The 22,285-nt window shown below is 35.1% G+C and overlaps 1 protein-coding gene across 1 annotated transcript in view; it reads left to right on the top strand.

Moving 5' to 3' along the window:
- FRMPD4 (FERM and PDZ domain containing 4) overlaps positions 1–22,285 on the top strand; it is a 541,249-nt gene that overhangs the window by 400,179 nt on the left and 118,785 nt on the right. Inside the window, exon 3 of the mRNA XM_063457824.1 lies at positions 4,045–4,205. Within this exon, the coding sequence (XP_063313894.1) occupies positions 4,045–4,205 (161 nt within the window). The remainder of the gene's footprint in view (positions 1–4,044; positions 4,206–22,285) is intronic.

The following is a 22,285-nucleotide window of genomic DNA, read 5'->3' as shown; positions in this document are numbered from 1 at the left end:
TGTAAAGGCCGGGATGCCTGAGTGGAAATGTTGAAACTCATGATTTTACCAAAACATATTTGAGGGTTGGGACTTCCATCTGTGTCAAATCAGACTAACCATCAACTTTGGGTCTTGGATTAGCATGTGAATAATTATCCTAAATTGTGGATAGACCTCAGGCGCTTGGCTTCTGGGGACACTCTGACAGCTCAACTGTTTGGACAAGGCAGATAGTTCTGTCCAATTATTTCAACACCCATTTATTGGTTAACTATGATTACAACAGAAAACAACCCCTGATCTACAGATTCATGTACTATATAACTCTAAATCGGGGGAGAGATTGCACTTAGCTACATTTTAGAAAGATGATTGTATTTATTTGCAACAATTTTGCTCAGTTAATACATATAGTCTCACACACCAAGGTTGGGTCACTTAAAAATGTCAAGAGATTAATTATAAGCTGCTTATTTGGTGGTCATGCCTACTAATTGCATCCTGTTGGAAGAGGATCTATACTGCAATACTGGAGATTGTTGATACAAACCTCCACTTTCAGCCTTTGTCTATCTTTCCCTACCACACTATATTCCCTTTAAATATAAGAAATCCCTTACTAAGCATTTACTGACAGTAGCTAAATCCCTAATCCTACTATGTGAAATAGACAATCTGCCCTCACGTTGCAGCAATGAATGTCAAAGATATATTCATTATAGTCTATGACTATAACACTGAAGGGTACCTTTGACCGATGCTCGCAGACTTGGATGATGTGACTATATTATGTACCTGTATCCCTCTGGAATACAAATACTGGCTGTGGCACTTAGACCTCTGTTCACATATATTGGAGCTTGAGTGATTTCATAAAATTAGGTCTGACGGCAAGACGGGAGGGTGTGAATTTCTGTTTTCTAATTTCTACCTTTCCTCTTTCGCATTCTTTTTCTCTGACCGTTATATCGGTGGCTATGTGATTCTTCTAATCATGTTTATTGCATGATATAATGAGGACCTTTATTAATATCCTTTTGCACAATACAAGTATCTGCTGTTTAACGGAACTCTGTTTACGAGTTGCTTAATCTTGTTGGCAAATGTGATCTGACGCAAAGATACACAAATTACCTGTTTCCATTCTCCTTTGAAAAATTTGTATAATTGGATAAATATAAAGATTGCCAAAAACAAATGTATTTGAGGCATACATTTATTTAGTCAACTACCTGTTACCCCAATCACAGTCATTTACAATATTGTTCACTAGGTTTTCTCTATTAATTTTCAATCTGAGTTTGTCACAGCAATTGATTATTGTCTCTATATTTTTAACATTAAAAACAGTTTTGATATTAAGCAAAATCAAATGTGCAATGCATGTTTATATAACAGGATGATCAGTTTAGTACTCACAGTATATTACAAGAATTACATGTCTACATTCTGTTTAGACAGAGCTTTAAATCACAAGTTAATGGTTCATAATCATGTAATATGGCAAGGTTGTGTACTAAAACACATGCTATTTTATAGTCATAGCCCCTTTCAAGCACCAAGGGAACCTCTTGACAAAGCACTAAAGCAGATGTGCCGAGAAATATTTAAAACAAACTATTAACTGGCATGCAAATGTGTTCACAGATTCATTATCTAAAATCCTTGGTTTGATAACATTTTAGCTGCTCAATTATTCTTGTCCATCAATTATGGTAATTAGTTTTCCCTCTCAAATAGCTCACATATACATAGTTAAACACTGCAAGTACCAGCAAATATTTTAATATATTAAAAAAGAAAAGTTCATATTTTTTATAGTAACTCATCTGTCCATCAACATTGTATTTAATCTTAAATGTATATGAAAGGATACCTGTAGTATTTTATTTTATTCCTGAGAATAAAACATTAGACGTAATATATCACTGTGTATTATTTTGTAGTGAGTGCACATGCTTTTAGCATATGTCCTGCCTCATCATTGCATTTTGGGGGCCTCTATCTTTGTCCTTCTTTGGTCAAATTCACCACATGTCTAAAAAGAAAACATGCAAACATGTTTTTGATGATAAACTGTGTCTCCTACCCAAGTGGACTTAAAGATGGCTGTCCCCAAAGAGCATTGCTAACCTGGGAATGTGAAAGGGTATATATATAGGATGCATTACAAAATAATAGATGTCTTTTTTTGTAATAGTTATATATATTTTTTTGTTTTCATTTTGTGGAAGACAAGTAAGATGTATGCTGGTAGTATTTTTTTAACCCCTTAAGGATTCCCTTTTATTCCAGAAGTTTGGTCCTTAAGGGGTTAAAGACATTTTGCTGTGTTTACCAGTGTGTAGCACTTTGACCCAAAATTTTGCTAGTTTTACCTTGTTCAATATGGTCATGTGTTCCTTAAAGCGATAATATAGGCACCCACAAAACTTCTTATCAATTAAGTGGTCTAGGTGCCATGTCCCCCTGCTTTAATTGTGCAAGTGAATACATTGCATTCATTACAGGGTTTTAATGCCTCCAGTGGCTGTCACTAAGTCAGCCACTAGAAGTACTTCCTCCAAAACAGCAATGTAAAACTCCACTATTTCAATCAGACGGTCTCATAGAGACCAACTAATTGGCACAGAGAGCATATGCACTAGCTTCCCAATGCTTTCCTATCGGAAAGCATTTGATTGGCTGATATCATCAATCTCAGTGATCTCAGTCAAGGAGGCAGGACAGAAGTGCAGAGACCTACATGTGCAAGGAAAAAAAGGTAAGTGAACCTTTTTTATACCCTACAGGTTGGGGCCGGATACGTAAACAGCGCTATAGCGTTAGGAAAACAATTTTGAATTCCTAACGCTATAGTGTTTCTTTAAAACACTCTGTCCATCAAAGGTCCTATGTTTAACACAAATCCTGAACAATTGCAACATTTTACACCTTAGAAGTGTAAATTTACTAAGCTGGTAAACTGTAAAGATTCTGCCTTCACAGCTGAAAAAACCCAACTAGCAATGTGTCTTACGTATAGCACAACCATAGTTAAATTACACATAATAACAAATTAAAGTTTAATTTTGTTAATCCCACATTGATATAAAAGTAAAAGATGTATTCCGTTTATGAGCTAACTATTCATCCAGCAAGTTTTACAAATATATTTATCATATATTTGTAAAATAAATTATGATTAATAGGTAGCACTGCATTCTCATAAAATGATGGGCTTAGCTATGGCTAAACATGGAGCAATTTACGTGCTTTTACGGTCACATAAATTCACTTTTTACTGATTTATATGGAGATCTTTCTATTTCCATGGAAGTACAGAACCTTGTGATTTTAGCATGACTGTTGGGAAGACTAATTGCAAAATTCATTTATAGCTATGTTTATATTTCTCCTCCTTTTCAGTGAAATGTGTGCCCTTACTATGTCAGGACTGAACTGGATTTTGATGTAATTTACTTTTTTAATACACATACCTTATATAGAAAAAAGGCATCACATAATGAAGGTTAACACAAGTTATTGGCAATTTTAAATGTTTTATTTAATTGTAAAAAAAAAAAGAAATCTGTTACAGCCCTTAAACTCAGCATGGTCCAGAGGATTAAATAATATGCAGATTTCTAATGCAGATTCGGTATTGTTTTAAAATACAAATTATTTGTATTTCCTGAAACGTTGCAGGATTTACCGGTATGTATTAAAAATGTATATTCTGTATCTTCATACATTTTTTTAAATTATTGCAGATCTTAGTTTTTTCTTGATCACAATCTATACTGAAATAGTTCACTATTTATTTTTATTGAACATATTAATTATATCAAAGTAAAGCATAGTTAGTACAAACAACATGTGCAAAAATAGAGAAAAAATAATAAAATGTTGAGCATTAAGTGTATAAAATGGTTTGACCAGAAACTACACATTACGCAAAAGCCTGGATGTTTCCTTTTCCCACTCAGTTGATCACCATACTATTAAATCATATACTAAAGCCATATACTAAGCAGTTTAACCATGACTTTTTTGATGGGATTTCTTTTTTTTTCTCTGCAGTCACTTGACACAAACAGCAACTTTTGAAGACTCACGAATTGAAAGCTGCCAAGTCAACCCTCCAGCGCCTCGGAACGTGGAAATGAGGAGAGATCCAGTTCTTGGTTTTGGTTTTGTTGCTGGAAGTGAAAAGCCTGTCGTTGTGCGTTCAGTAACACCTGGTGAGTTTTATATCCTAAAAACAAAATTGTACTTTTTCCATCTAACATGATATATATTTACGTTTCAATCCCCGTGCTGTACAGTGGGTGACTTCACCCATGCATCAATCTCCATAATGCAGAGTTTATCTAAAATTGTGCAGTGCACGGTTCTCCAGTCTCAGAGCTGTCTGTCAGTATTGTGTCTCCAAACTCCCAAATGACTTATAATTATTGGGCAAAGGGACTGACTTAAAGGAACGCTCAGGCCAAACTAAGTGCATTTCTTGCTGCATTATAACTCTTCATCACAACTCATCCTTCAAAAGTCTTGTTCAGCCTATGAGAGATCAGTGTACGCTGAGCTTGTGACTTGATTCTATCCCACAGCCATTCATGATCCTTTTATCAATGTTGTAATTCAAAATCTTGCTAAGCTGCAATAAGCAGATAATGAGAAGACAGTTATTGGTAGACTTGGAGGTTTGGCTAATCATGAACTTCAATATATCTGAATTTGGGCCAGTTGGATTTTTAGCCAAATTTCTGAATTTCAAATCAATATACCCTGAAATAGGAATATTTTAAGGTATGAAAGATATTTTAAAGCAACATATTGGAAGTTTACTTGTTGTATATTTATTCAAAACCGAGACATTACAAGGGTCCAGTTATCTGATATGGCATCATTTTAAATTTAGTATTTTGGACTTTGCATAATCTAACATAGACATATTGTAAAAGAGGGTTTTGTGCTCCATGTAACTGATTCTGTACAAGGGTTTAGACCATGGATCCTCCTCAAGCTGCGGACCCCAGATGTTGCTGACCTACAACTCCCATGATTCTCAGTCTATCTATGTAATTCAAAGAATCATGGGAGTTGTAGTTCAGCAACATCTGGAGGGCCGCAGTTTGAGGACCCCTGGTTTAGACAAATCACTATATATCATAACTGCCTTGACAGGTCATCTAGTACAGAAATAGACACTGCATTAAATATCCAAGAAGCTATTATTTTATACCCTTGGGTAAAATGAGGCATTCCATTATAAATTAAAGAACATGTTTGCTTCAAAATACCTTAATGTATATATTATAAAGTATATATTGTTATTTGAATTATTAATAGAAGTTTGTGTATCTGTGCTTGGACGTGTCGAGTATGTGAATGCTACGTTTTGACACCTTTTTATTTTTATATAGTACATTTTTTGGTGTATTTTAGGTTGTAAAACTGCAACTATCTAAAATAAATTGTTTTATTTTTATATAGTACATTTTTGGTGTATTTTAGGTTGTAAAACTGCAACTATCTAAAATAAATTGTGATTCCCAAGTGTAACTCACGGTAAAATGCTTTGAGATTTCTCTTTGTGTCTCAGCCTACAAACCTTTCAATGTATTTATCTATTCTGTCTGCAGAAACCTTAAACTTTCAAAAAAGTAGGAGAACAAATATGCTGAAAGAGTTTACTGTGAACTATAGTTGAGTTTTTCCATAGCAGTGATATATAAATATAAGTTGAATCCTCTATTTGGAATGTTTAAATGGCTGAAGCTGAGTTGGCCAAAGGGGGTACCTTTGCCAATAATATTGTTAATATTGATATAGTGTAACATATTCATCCTCACCTCGCTGTATCTGCGCTCAGCGGATCCACACCAAATTATAACCTCACGTCCGACCATGTTAATGACGATGTCTGCGGGAGTGTGCTGTCACGCGTGATATGCGTGCGCACTTTCTGGGGTCAAGGGCCAATTTCAGCCAATCAGAGTAAAGGGAAACATATTTAAACTCTTTTCTTACCTTTCCTCATTGCCATGTCATGATTTCCCTAGTGGTTGTCCGAGAGTGTGTTTCTGAGCGTTCATATTCTGGTTATTGACTTTGGCTTCGTTTGACTTCCTGGTATTCTGGAATCCCTGACTTTTGACTTTCCCCCATTGTTGTGTCTCATTCTGTTGTCCCCGACCTCGACAAGTATTCTGACTATCCTTTGGTTCGTTAAGTCCGGCCATTCTAAGGCCCGGTAAGACGTTACCTATTGGTCCTAGGTGTGATACAGTTCTACGTGCTGGATCAACTAGTAATCCTGACATATATATGTTAAAAGAACAATCAATGCAACCCATAAAAGACTGATCATCTTTATTACACCACTGATATATTTGTTCAAGCTTTATAGTTAGTAACAGTTGACCTTTATCCCAGAATAAGCTCTTCAGTCTTCTAGAATATCAAAAATATTCATTGATTGGCAGGCTTCTTTAATAGCACATTGGCAGCAAAACTATTAAGATTGATTTACATTAATACGTGTGGTGATGAAGGTGCCAGCCATATCTTTCTATTTCATATAATTTCTATTTATTTTGTATGTAAAGTTGAGTTGATATACCCTTCTGCATTAAGTCATGCCAAGCCATTACACGTGAGTGTTGAGCATTTACATAAAGTTTACAGTATTAATCCAAAGTGAATATCTATCTATCCATCCGTCCGTCCGTCTGTCTGTCTTTCTCTATGTCTCTCTGTCTGTTATCTTATTGTCTCATTGGTTGATTTTCAATAGCACAATGTCAATTGTTCAAATATTTTATTTTCCCCAAAACTAAATACAATATTGCAAATAGGATACTTCTGAAAGATAGAAATGCTAAAATATTTATTTTCAAGCAATGTCACCATTGATTAAATTACATGTTATTATAAATGGTCCTTAAGTGTCTTTTTGTTGTAAATGCAGAGTTCAAAATGTGTGCAAGGAATTTCAACAAGCCTATAATTTAGCTTCAAATCAAATACTTGGTAAAGTGAGCTGGGATGCAGAGTAATTAGTTCTATTTAGATGCATATTTTCAATGAGTTCAAAATAGCCTCCCTACTGCTGTTGATCAGCAATGCATTTTACAGATTGATTATAAAACAGGAGAAGGAAATCTGTCAATCGTGATTTAAGTACATATTTCTCTGCATATTTTCTTCTCCAATATATAAACATTATATTTTGTTTATATTTTATTAAGTACCAAAATAATTTGTAACCAAGTAGGAAATTATATGTAAGTAGCACTGTTGTTATTATAAATTATATATTTGAGCAAAATGTACCTTGTTTTCCTGAGCAGAGCAGAAGTTACAAATCTAATTTGTATGCTGCATACAGCTTGCTACTGACTGTTCCAAGAACCCAGGCATCACATCTTGTGGGACTGCTGGTATAAAAGGTTGTGATGGGGGAATACAAATGAGCAGGCAAATCCAGAAACCTGCTGTATGTACATGCTTGTATTTTATAGCTATTACAAAGCAAGGATGAAAAACAAAATTAGTGAGAGGTGTGTTTGCAAAGCAAAGTGCCTAGAGAATTGAAAGGAAAATATCAGAATTAATTAAATAATGTATGTTTTCAAGAGGACCTTGTATCGTTATAGGACACCCAAAAAATCAGGAGGGGTAGACTTTCATAACATACTAAGTAAACCTGGAACCCTATAGACAGCATGTATCAAAGCATGGAGTTTTCTATAGACAACGATCGCACATTATCAATAGAGCGGCTGGAAATAGAATGGAACATAATAAAATAAAAAATATATAGAAATATAGATTTCTCATAGCATATTGAAGCTAACTGACCTCATCATTGAAGACATGTATACATAAGGAATTTCTCAATAAAAAAAATTATCAATTGTTCAAATATTTACTCAGTTAGGCCTGAAAATATTTGGACACTGACACAAGTTTTGTTATTTCAGATGTTTACCAAAATAAATTCAAGTTACAGTTTAATAATTAATATGGGCTTAAAGTGCAGCTACTGAGCTTTCTTTCGAGGGCACTGACATCCAAATTGGAGGAAGGGTTTACGAATTACAGCTCAATAATATGTGCTCTCCCCCTTTTTAAGGGACAAAAAGTTATTGGACAATTGAGTCAAAAACTGTTTTGTGGACAGATGTGGGATATGTCTTCATTATTTCTTCATCAATTAAGCAAGATATTGCTGTGAACCCACAACATTCGGTCAAAGGAGTTATCAATGCAAGTAAAACAATCCTTAGACTGCAAAAATAAATCCATCAGAGAGATAGCAGGAACACTAGGAGTGGCCAAATCAACAGCTTGGTGCACTCTGAGAAAAAAATTATGCACTGATTAGCTCTGCAACACCAAAAGGCCTGGACATCCCTGAAAAACAACAGTGGTGGATCGTAGGATCATTTCCATAGTAAAGAATACCCGTTCACAACATCCAGCCAAGTGAAGAACACTGTTCAGGAGATAGGCATATCATTATCCAAGTCGACCATAAAGAGAAAACTTCACGAGAGCCAATACAGACGGTTCACCACAAGATGGAAACCATTCATAAGCCTCAAGAATAGATAGGCCAGATTAAACTTTGCCAAAAAAACATCTAAAAAAGCCAGCCCGGTTCTGGAACAGCATTCTGTGGACAGATGAAACTAAGATCAACCTGTACCAGAATGATGGAGAAGGCTTGGAACGGCTCATAGCATACCACATCATCTGTAAAACACGGTGGAGGCAATGTGATGGCATGGATGTAATCTGAAGTGTATAGGGATATATTGTCTGTTCAGATTCAGCCAAATTCAGTTAAGTTGATTGGATGGTGCTTCACTTTACAAATGACCCAAAACATACTGAGAAAGCAACCCAGGAGATTTTTAAGGTAAGAATTGGAATATTCTGCAATGGCCAAGTGAATTACCTGATCTCAACCCGATCAAGTATGCATTCTACTTACTAAAGGATACAAATTAAGGCTGAAAGACCCGCGAACAAACAACAACTGAAGACAGCTGTAGTAAAGGCCTGGCAAAGCATTACTAAGGAGGAAACCCAGCGTTTGGTGATGTCCATACATTCCAGACTTCAAGCAGTCATTGCCTGCACAGGATTCTCAATAAAGTATTACAAATTTACATTTTATTTATGCTTGTGTTAATTTGTCCAATTACATTTGAACCTCAGAAATAAGGGGACTGTGTATGAAAATGGTTGCAATTCCTAAACGTTTCATACAATATGTTTGTTCAATCCCATGAGTTAAAGCTGAAAGTCTGCACTTCAATTACATCTTGGTTGTTTCATTTAAAATCCATTGTGGTGACGTACAGAGCCAAAATCTGTAAATGTTAAATTATTTTGTATCTCTCCCAAAATGTAATTTAACTCATTTTAACCAATATGTATTCAAGTTCTGAGAGTATTCCTAACAGTGGGGGAGGTATTTTGTATAATAAATAAAAAATAAAATCTTAATATCTACCAAAGAAACAGAAAAGAAAACAATGCAATGTTCTGACAAATATTGTACATTTGTCTCAATATAAAAACCGTATGTGCAGTATATCAAGACAAGTATGATGTACCTTCTATCGTTTTTTCCCCAGGCTTTGACTTTCTTGCTCTATGAACTATTTTGGGGCTAAATATGGTTATTCTCAAATGGCTGTCTGCAATGGATTATTCATTATGATATTAGTCATGGATCAAGGCTCGCACTAAATATACACAAGTAAAAAAGGCAAAGGAGGTCATTTGCAAAAAAAAAAGTAAAAGAGTAAATTTATATAAATTGCTAACAAAATTTCAAAATTGCATTCAAACTAGGTAAAGTGGACAATTATCCAAATAAGTTATTTTAACTTTATTGGAAAAAAAAAACGGTCACTATTTTGGCCTTCATTATGCAATTTCTATATAATTTGTTCTTCTGGCTCATATTTTACACATTTGTAACCACTATACAACTGAAATGCGATCTGCATTATAAAAACAGCATTACCTGTATATAGTAACATTTGATAAAGGTGCCCTAAAGAGACAAGAATAATGCCATTTTTATTTTTACTTTTGATTATATTCCCATAAGCATGTATAACTTAAGGTGGCACTTAAAATTATCTAAGCCTCAGTCCTTTTACATACATACAACTACTACTATTTTTCATGAACATACCCCTCAACCCACACACACACAAATATCCCCTCTCTGTATAGATTTTATTATAGTTTAATGTAGTTATATACCGTATATACTCGAGTATAAGCCGAGTTTTTCAGCACATTTTTTGTGCTGAAAAACCCCAACTCGGCTTATACTCGAGTCAATGTCTGTATTATGGCAATTTACATTGCCATAATACAGACTGGGGGCTGTGGGGGCTGCAGAGAGTTTATTTACTTCTCCTGCAGCTCCTGTCAGCTCCCTCCTCCTCCGCGCTGGTCCGTTCAGCACCTCTGTCAGCTCCCAGTGTAAGTCTCGTGAGAGCCGCGGGTCATAGTGCGGCTCTTGCGAGACTTACACTGGGAGCTGACAGAGGAGCTGCACGGACCGGCGCGGAGGAAGAGGGGGCTGACAGGAGCTGCAGGAGAGGTAAGTGCTCTCTGCCAGCCCTCCTCCCCCCACTGAACTGCCAATGCCACTGGACCACCAGGGAAGGAGAGCCCCCCTCCCTGCCATGTATCAAGCAGGGAGGGGGGACGAAAAAAAATAATAATAATAAAATTAAATAATAAATAAAATAATATTAAATAATAATAATAATAAAAACTAATAATATTATAACAAAATTTTTTAAAATAATAATTACAAAAAAATAATAAAAATGCCCACCCCCCCACCAAGGCTCTGCAACACAAACACACACTGCAACACACACACACACACACACACACACTGCATCACACACACACACACTGCATCACACACACACACACACACACACTGCATCACACACACACACACCACACACACACACACTGCATCACACACACACACTGCATCACACACACACACACTGCATCACACACACCACACACACACACACACACACTGCACTCATACACACTCACACTGCATTCATACACACACTCACACTGCACTCATACACACTCACACTGCATTCATACACACACACTGCATTCATACACACACACTGCATCACACACACACACTGCATCACACACACACACTGCATCACACACACACACACTGCATCACACACACACACACTGCACTCATACACACACTCACACTGCACTCATACACACACACTGCACTCATACACACACTGCACTCTTACACACACACTGCACTCTTACACACACACTGCACTCTTACACACACACTGCACTCTTACACACACACTGCACTCTTACACACACACTGCACTCATACACACACACTGAATTCATTATATACACACACTGTATATAAATATTAAATTAATATAAATTTTTTAGGATCTAATTTTATTTAGAAATTTACCAGTAGCTGCTGCATTTCCCACTCTAGTCTTATACTCGAGTCAATACGTTTTCCCAGTTTTTTGGGGTAAAATTAGGGGCCTCGGCTTATATTCGGGTCGGTTTATACTCGAGTATATACAGGTAGTCTGTTGGTATAATGTAGTATGTTTTACTTAAACGATTCATATTGGGTTGTTTTTTAATTGTTTGTTTATTAAAAATACACTATTTTATTTATTTTTGCTAGCCATGCTAACACACTAACTACTTCTCAGCATTTTGTAAAAAGTATATCTAATTATATCTAACTTTTGGCAGCACTTGATAGAAAATTTACCTGAACAAAAAGACCTTATGAGCTCCCACATGAACGGTTTAGACCTAGTTAGGCCTCTGTTTATTTTTTTCGAATAAGTTTTTCCCATGATTTTATATTTTTGAATAAACTTTAAAAATATATTTTTTCAAAATACTAAAATATAAAAAAAATGAATCAGATATAAAAAAAATATAAATAGACAAAATATATCAATGCATTAAAATATTGAAATATTTTCAAACTTTTAAATTGTTTTAGAGGTTTAGCCAAAACTTTAAATAGAGGCTTTGGTCAAGCTGAAAAGAGATATCCAATGATAATCTTCTAGGATGCACTAATACTACATTTTGATTATATTTTGTAAATAAGCTTGGAGTATATTGTTGAGAGAGTGGCTGTGTAACTATATTTATTAATGATGTAAGATACTTGTCTATATTTTAAGCCTATCTTCCAACAACAGAATATTCATTGTTGAAGTCAGGACTGGATCTTGGGTTTCCTGGGTCTGAAATGGAAAATTCCATTAACCTAGTGAGAAGCAGAATTTACATTTCAATTGTTATGTCAGCTATTATGAATTACATAAGTGACATGTAGTAAATCCAAAAGTGGACTCTAAATTCCTTCTAATGCATGATTACATTGTTATATATCTGGCAATGAGGATGCACACAGAACAGAAAACCCAGCTATGATGGATTATTTATTTTATTTATTTATAAAATATTTTATCAGGAAAGATACATTGAGATTTCTCTCGTTTTCAAGTATGTCCTGGGTCCTCAAAACATTGCATTGATGCAATAGGGTACAAAAAAATACAAAAACAATATTAATACACAATACAGTATATATCAAATTTAACATAGAACAGGTAGGAAATATATAATCAACCATGACACATGCATTCTGTTTTGAGGTATGTAGAGAGGGACCTCTTAAAGGACTTTAGGCTTGGGGAAGATTTGAGTGTGTGGGAGGTCGTTCCATAATTGCGGTACTCTGTAGGAAAAGGAGGATCGGGCCGCTTTCTTTTTGTATTGAGGTAGACTAAATAAAGTGCTGTTACTGGATCAGAGGTTATAGGAGTTGGGAACAGCCGAGGAGAGCATTCTGTTCAGGTAGGGTGGGAGCTTCCCAGAAAAGATCTTAAACACAAGGCTGGAAAGATGAAGGGTGCATCTGGATTCCAGCTACGACCAGTTTAGTTCTTTTAGCATGTCACAATGGTGGGTCCTGTAATTACATTGTAGCACAAATCGTCAGAACGAGTTATACAATGTATTGAGTTTATTAATGTTGGATTGCGGTGCAGGTGCATATACTACATCCCCATAATCAATGATTGGCATCAGCATTTGTTGTACAATCTTTTCCTTTACTGTAGGGCTTAGGCAGAATTTGTTTCTGTACAGGGCACCTAGTTTTGGAGACAGCGTCTAGAAAACAAATGAATGCAAAGATACATACCCTTGAGCTACGCAATTCACCTGGTACTCCTATATCTCCAAATGAGCACCACACAAGTTACACACCCTCAGATACCGTTGCCAGCATTTCTGAAGGCAGACCCTGTAGCTCTGCCACTTTTATGTAGGGTTATTATACTTACCTTGACATTCCAACCTTGACAATTAATAAAATGTTTTTAGATATACCTCAAAATGCATAATTAAATGAATACATGTTTTCATTTGGGGTATACATACTATATAGTATTTTTTTATTTTATTTTTTATTTCCTTATTTTGTATTTGTGAAATGGAGTGTTCCTTTAACAAACACAATCATACATTTATACGGTGCATTCACACACTCTCAGAACTATGCTTTCCATACTCCCACTTCTCTACCGTTCAACAAAGTCCTTCAAAAAGAGTCTATTAAACTATAAAAAAAATAATAATAATAATTTAAGATGATCAAGCTGAGGTAGACAAAAAAACTGCATGTTTTATCATAGACAGCCATTTAGGACACCTCCACACCATTAAGTCTAAACTAAAGATACAATAATTATACTGCAATAATGTGCATACGTTTAAAACATCAAAGTGGAGAAAGTGTCATTTAATATTTAAATATGTTTTAATATAAAAATGATGCAATAGAAAAGATCATTTCTTAAGTAAAGTAAGGGTTCATTAAGGGCTGTGGGAGACTTCTTGGGTTAGGGCAGGGTAGGCGTGGGGTAGCATTAGAGGAACTTAGGGTTAGTAGGTTTAACGCATGACAACAATTCTACTTCAACTTAATAAAGTTGAGATTTTAAAAGTGAATTAAAATATATTTAAACTAGAATTATTTTATTGTCTCAAAGATCTATGAATGTATTTATCATTTAATTAGCATTATAAATGCTGCAGCATTGGTAGTACAAGATTGTTGTGACATTGAGACAAAGAGAAGGCAGAGTTGCTGATAAAAGATTCATTAACAGGCACATCATCACTTTAATTATTCAGAAGTCTGAAGTCTTGTTTGCATTTCTTAACAATTCTTATGAAATGATGACTGCCCATTAAATGGCTATTAAATGGATTGTTACTTCACTGTAGAATATGCTATAACTTATTGTCAGACTGTGCATCTTGCTTTCTTCTATGTTTCATAGTTTAATAAAAGCAAAACCAAATACAAAATAAAAAGGCTATAAAAATTACAAATTGATGCCATTTACTTTGTATTTATCTGTTGGAGCTATGTTAATCCTCCTGTGATATAATAACTCCACATGGGCCCTCAAAAGAGTGATATAAAAACAAAGGCATATCATGATAGAAATTTTATTTTTCATACGTAGGTGATATATAGATAGACAGATGGATAGATAGATAGATACATAGATAGACAGAGATAGATAGACAGACAGACAGACAGATAGATCGACCAATAGATAGACAGATAGATAGACAGATAGAAAGACAGATAGGTAGATAGATAGATAGATAGATAGATAGATAGAGATAAATGAATGGACGGATAGACAGACAGACACAACAAATCAACAGCCTTATAGTGAATATAAACACTTTCACTGTCATAAAGAAAAACACTCCCTTTTCTGAAGTTTAATACCGTATTACTAGAAAAACGTAATCACAGTAGTATTCCCTCTGCTCCATGATCCCCATTTCCTCTCTGATAAATATAAATCAGAAAGCATACCTTAATATGAACATAACTTAATATGGCTGCTCCTTTTATGATGTGGCATGTCTCTGGAGCTCTGTTGGCAGTAAGTGCTGATGTCTGCTGCAGCTCTCATACATATAGGGACCTATTCCTCCTTGCCATAGCATTCAGAAGTGGATCGGTGGGAGGGAGGCCAGCTAGGTGTGTGGGCCTGGGCACACTGAAATGCGGCAGGTGCCATCTTGACTTAGGCCCCGCACACAAGTGTTTTTTTGTTAACCTCTTCAGTAACATTCCGTGTATAAGACGACCCCCAATTTAAGACTAAAAAAATTTAGAAAAAAAAAATAGCCTTATCCATGGAAAAATACAGTATTTGTGTCCACAAACAGGATTAGTGCATGAATGAAGCATACCTTCAATGATTCAGTCGCTTGTTGATATATGTATCAAAACCTATGAGTCTGCTGCTCATCCAAGAGAAGGTAAAAATCCAACAGAGTGATTTCTAATCCCTGAAAAGTATTTATTTCCCAACTGGTTGAGATAAACCACTATAAATGTAAGGTCAATGCTAACTCACATACAGGTAATATGAAGACAGTTCTAAAGAGTTCCTTTTTCAAACTGGGCACGATCTCTCTTTGTATAAAACTGGGAATGGGAATTGTGTTCCACCAACATCTTTAGTGCCATGATTAATCACCAATACTAGTGAGTACAGTTCTCTGGATTTTTGAGGTCTATGTTTCTTGTGATTCCCTTTACTGTGAAAAGAGTGGGGTATATTGAAGGAGCTGGTGTAAAAAAAGGAAGGGAATGGGATGTGGAAAGGGTAAATTAATTTAGCTACATTTTTGTACTGAATATCACAAATCCCCAAGATTGTAGTGATTGACAATTAATCTTTGCTAATTTTGCTTTGATTGTGACTAAGGCTATTTTTATTGCTTCAATATGCATTCTGAACTTAACTTTACAACCTTCAATATAGCTTTATCAAATACAAATGATCAGTGTAGTGAAATAAACACAGGGACACACTTATCAACTAGGAAGATTCCGCTGATCAACTACAGGTACAAGCTAATCATACATCTGATGCATGTCAGACAGGGGGAGAAAACTGCTTGTAACCTAAATAGTATAAAGTATTTTTTTCTCCCAAATTTGTCAGAAATGGGTTTTGTTAAGAAATTCTTTACTTTTTGTTATTTTTTTTAATTGTACTGAATAATTTACATTTATATTAATACTCAAAATATCTCAACTAAAACATAGCTTCATGAAATTACAAAGCAAAAAACAAAAGACCTTCCTCTAAAAAGAGATGATATATCTCTAATTACTTCGTAGTCACCAATTTGCTTGATTATATCGCATGTGCTCTGTAAAGTGCCTGTGAAAGATACTTCATTGAATGTAAATTGACAAGCACTTCAATTACAGTGAAAAAGAAACAAAGATATAATTCCTGGTAAACCAGGAAAAATAAATGGGTGGATTGGCGCTTGTTCCAAGAGGATGCAGCTACTCCCAAGTGCTACAGAATCACCAAAAAAGCACAATAGATGTACATAGAAAATAGCAAATTGGATTTTTGGGAGGTGCAACAGAAAATAGATAATAAACAGATTATACTTATATTCAATGAATCCTGATTTGAACCTAGAATTCAAGAAAAAAACATAGTATAATACTGTTACACTTTTTAAGCAGAGTGAAAACAAAGGTAATGGGTCACTCACGATCTGCAGAGCCTTTTTTTTTGGTTTGAGGGAGATTTCTTTTTACAATGTAGGGGGACAGCTATGGGGACCAGGTTCGCGCCCAGCTATGCTAATTTGTTTATGGCATATTGGGAAAGAGAATTTGTTTATTCCCAGCATGGCTGGAGCGCGAACCTGGCCCTATACAAACGCTACATTGATGATATTTTTATTATTTGGAGAGGAGATTCCAGTTCCTTTCTTGATTTTTTTGGTTTCCTAAATTCCAATCAGTGGAATGTTCTGTTGACACAAGAGTCTAGCCAACAGAGCATTCACTTCCTTGATTTGGAAATCTCGATTAAAAATTCTAATATCATCACCCAGACATATTTTAAGCCGGTGGATGTGAATGGTTACATCCATAAAGAGAGTTGCCATTTCCACCCCTGGCTTAGTAATATACCTAGAGGGCAGTTTCTCCGTATGAGACGGAACTGCACTGAACTGGAGACTTTTGACTCCCAAGCGGAGTTTCTTAAGGGTCAATTCATTGATCGGGGCTACTGTATTGAGGAGTTGGATCGTGAGATCCAGAAAATTAGGTTAATGGATAGAGACCCCTTACTGGAATATCAACAAAAGAATACAGCGGAGAATAAAGACAAAATACCCTTTATTTTTAATTACAACCAAGAACATAAAGCACTAAAGAAAGTCCTAACAAAAAACTGCCACATCCTCCAGCAAGATGGAGAGATTCTACCCTATTTGGAAGAAAGACCAAAATTAATTTTCAGGGGAGCACAAAACTTAAAACAAAAATTAACATCCAGTTATTTAGACGTGCCAAAACAGAAAGACAATTTTCTGAGTAATTATAAAATATCAAATAAGGGATTCCACTATTGTGGAACATGTGTGGGCTGTAAAACCCTTAAAAATAAACCCAAACAGCTTGGAGAATTCAAATCAAAAATGGGATCTAAGATTTTTAAAATAAAGTCATTTATTACTTGTCATAGTAAAAATGTTGTGTACTTGCTCACGTGTCCTTGTGGACTCCAGTATGTAGGGCGGACCTCTAGGAGCCTCAAAACAAGGATACGTGAGCATATATATAATATAAAGAGAGGTTTTCTTAAACACAATGTGTCTTCCCATTTTTTTAATGTTCATGGAGGAGACCCTACAGGGCTTATTTTTTATGCCATCCAAAAAATTAACTGCCATTGGAGAGGAGGCCAAGTTGAGTCCACCTTGAATCGTAGTGAAATGAGATGGATTTTCAATTTGGAGACTCTATCTCCAAGTGGGCTCAACTTGGACTTCGAAATGGCAGCCCTTATTTAATTTAATTTGATCAAACCAAAATTATTTAATTATGTCTAATTGTTTGAAGAAGGTTGTGTATTTAACCTCTCTTTGTAAAGGTTTCTTCTCGAATATATTTGTAAGCTGAATATCTAGTTTCTGACATTTGTCTTTATTACTAGTTTTCTCCTTTAAAAAGCTTATCAAAAGGACTTTATGCCAGATTCCAAAATGGCTTTTTGCTGCCAAAAGGACTTTTTCTACTATTTGATTAAGGGAAGAATCCTCCGACCACATGACATGTCTGGACGAATCACGTCGACGCGATGACGTCAGAAAAACCGGAAGACACCCGATCGCCATCTTGGAATCCCGGATGAAGAAAAAAGTGCCGAAAAATTCGAAGAGAACTGGGGGCTCTCAAAGTATTTTTATACTATTAATATAAATGTGTATATAATTTATGATGCCCAGTTAGGGTTATAATGTTGGATAATAATGTTTTTAGTAGATTGTATGAATTTGTATTAATTTGACCTTCCCAATATGGCGGAGGCAAGTCGGAAAGACCATATATGGTCCTCCAACCAATCATGTGTTTAGGATTGTTTAATTATTTTATGTGTATAAAACAGAATGAAGTGTAACTTGTGAATTATGCACCTGAGGAAGACCTGTCACGGTCGAAACGCGTTGTGCCTTTGCTCTTATTAATTTTAAACCAGTAAAACCTTTTTTACTTCACTTTACTCTGCTGTTGTCCTTTGTGGGGGAGAAAAAGTGCCTTATCACCAGGAACCAGTGGAGATAGCTTGAATAAGCTTATTATTCACATGCCTTTACAGCCAGAGCCTGCTTCCTAAGGCTCTGCAGATCGTGAGTGACCCATTACCTTTGTTTTCACTCTGCTTAAAAAGTGTAACAGTATTATACTATGTTTTTTTCTTGAATTCTAGGTTCAAATCAGGATTCATTGAATATAAGTATAATCTGTTTATTATCTATTTTCTGTTGCACCTCCCAAAAATCCAATTTGCTATTTTCTATGTACTTCAATTACAGTGAACACATTTAATGCTTCCACTCAATTTACATATTTTTCAGTCAATAGAATGAAAGAGCTGTAAACTACCTATTTAAATTAAAAGTACAGTATGCTCCTTTTATGGAATCAGTGAATCACATAATTTAAGGGTAAACTCTTCCAAAATGACCTCACTGGTATGCCAAGATTAAAATTAGAAACCTGGGTGACTGAGTAGGAAAATAAATGTCTACATATGACAAGAAACATTGCAAAACCAGTGATACTAAACCTAAAATACATCATACATACAGAAGCCTATCAAGCCATTTGGTAACATTGTTAGACAGAGCATGTAACAACCATACATCGCCCCTTCGTCCAAGTAATCCAGACACTATAGAGCATTCCTGCAGCACCTGTTTGTACCTATAGAGCATTGATTCTACAGGCTCGAAGTAAAAAAAAAAATAACAAGACAGGGATGTCCACTCTTGCCTTTATTTATAGATAATGTGGCACTGACTCTGAGTTTGAATATATAACATTCTAATGCCCTACTGATACTAAATATTAGCCATAGAGCATGCCCATCCTGCCATTATTGAAAAATAAATTTATATTTTTTTCTGCATTATTTATGAATTTATACTGTTGTGGATCAAAATAATGATCTTTGTTATATTCAGAGGAAGCCCAAATTATTATTACAAGTGCACTTGGAGAAGCGATAATTAGACACCAGACACCTGTTGGTATTCAAAATAAGCCTATGCCATTTTATTCATCAGCTGGGTTTTTTACATTAAAAAGTAAGTGCTAATGTGCAAATACACATAGAACAGTAATAGGAAGGGAGTACAGATAAGACATAGTGATGAACGTCATGTACAGATAACAAATACGTTCCAAGGTAAGAAAGAACTAAAAGATTAGAGAAGAGACACCTCAGGTGGGGGCTCTCTGCTCCCGGAACTAGACATATATGGTCTTAAGTGTTGTGTTAAGCATCAAGCATTTCCTTTCCTGAGTCCAAGTTAGCCAATTTTAATATAGGATATCATTATATGACACCTATAAGCTTGAGCCTTGGAATCAAGATAAATTCTATCACAATACAAATAAAAAAAAAAAAATCTTTATAAAACATGTTTAATATCAATAGATACATGTGATGTACAGGGTTATGTACTAAAGTGAGAATTCAAAGTAGTATTTCCAAATATAAGGTCACAGTAGCTGAACTGAAATCATAGCTGATATAATCATTTTTCCAGTTTCGGTAATTTTGATCTTACATTTGAAATTCACCTTGAATTCTCACTTTAGTGAATACCCCTGTCAAAGTTAGTATTAGATATTTATTAAATCACACGATGGACTATAGAGACAAAATTAATTGTAAAGGAAATTAAAATTTTGTTTGGATATTAGAAATCATTGCTTCTAATGTGACCTCTTTCATGTCTCTTGTCAAATTCTCAGGGCCTGTTATTGAATGAGGATATTAAATTATTTTTAAAAAGCACTAAGATTGCTATTGTGCATTTATGAGGCTTATGTAATAACAATACCTAGGTATAATGTTTGGCTGGTAAAATTAATAAGTTATGCAGCTTAGGAACACAATATTGCGCTTGTGATTATTGAAATGACTATTAAAAAGATTTTCCAGGATACAAAACTCTACTTGCCATGAGTGGAAATGCAAATTAGTAAAGAAATACTCTAACATCTGGAATAAAAGCATGAAATCCTAATATTAGAGCGTTATCTTAAGTTAGATTAGTGCCCCAATCCCCTCGATAGTGAAATGAAGAGATTTATTTACCTTTAGTCTCTTTGCGCACATAGTCTTGCTGTGGCCAAAGCCCCTCCCCTGACCGAGATCATCATTACAGATGATCTTAGCTAATCCAATGCTTTCCCAGGCTTCTTTTCACAGAGATGCATTGGCTCATGTAGAACATGAAGGTTTAGAACTTTGGTCCTGCACATATTGCCAGACCACACCAGGAAACATTAGATATGTGAAAATGTATTTCACTATTTTTAAAAAACATAATCAGCCATGCAGTAACACTAAACAGATTGGGCAACAAAGGCTTAAGTACGCTAGCAAAAAATCTGAAAGCCAGGTTAGCTTGGTGACTACTCCACTGGTTATCTGCAATCTTGTTTATATAATTCTAATACTGCTGAATTGTGCATGCCTTCTAGTAAATGCTATATATCCTATTAGTAAAACGAATTAGAGAAAATATTAAATTTCATCAACTTTAATGTCCTTTGAGATAATTAGACAGCAGAGGAAATTTCCTTTTAAGTATTACTACTCAATAATAATTGGTTTGGGAGGGCAAGACATCCACAAGACCTTAAAATGATACCGGGCCATCTTTCCTTTAAAGTTGTATTAATTATTAATCCAAGTATCTTATTTTAATGAATGCTGAGCAGGTGAGTAATTCTAAGTGGATTATTTTTCCTGACTACTTCATTCTATTTGTCACATTTTCAAAGAGCATGTTAACAATAAAAAAAAAAAAGAATCCATCCATTGAAATAGCTAACTCCTTACATGCAATCGTTAAAGTACTGTACCATTAAGCATTGCTTACTATAAACGCTGCATACCCCATCAATTATTATTGCACAATCTTATGACCAGTTGTGCATTGATTTCAAATCATGCATAGTAGAATTCTAATGATCACAAGGCTTCAGTCTTCTTCAGAAAGTAGTTTATGGAAGATCTTGCTAAAAGTCATTTAAGAAAAGCAAGGTGCATTTTTCCATAGATCTATTATCTTAATTGCCTTGTCAAAACTGTCAGCATTGTTGTTTGCCTTGAATTTCCAGGACTAAATTCATACTATTCTATATCAATGTTATCTTCCATCTGCATTAATCTTACCCGTTTGCTTAGCCTCTTTCTTTTTGCATTTTGCTAAATATTTTTTATCAATTGCTATATTTTTCCATTTTTGAGATGTAAATGAACTTACATGTATTTGTTTTCTCAATTACCTTACACCAGATCTGTGTCTCTTATTTTTACATTTGGAACTTAGAGTGTGTGTGTGTGAACATGAGTGAGTGTGTGTGTGTGTGTGTGTGTGTTAGTGTATGGCTTTTCTTTTCTTGAGTACATGTAATGCTATGGAGTACATGTTATGCTCCGTTTTTTCTTAGCATTGGAGAGTACTGGGACACTTTCTACATAACAAAATGTAATGTAACAATGTACAAGTGTGTGGGTAGGTAGACAAAACTACAGCTGCATAGACATTGGGTGCACAG

Source organism: Pelobates fuscus, chromosome 1, assembly GCF_036172605.1.
Source record: "Pelobates fuscus isolate aPelFus1 chromosome 1, aPelFus1.pri, whole genome shotgun sequence".
Lineage (NCBI taxonomy): Eukaryota > Metazoa > Chordata > Amphibia > Anura > Pelobatidae > Pelobates > Pelobates fuscus.
The sequence above is the reverse complement of the archived record's forward strand: the minus strand, read 5'-3'. Positions and strand labels throughout refer to the sequence as shown.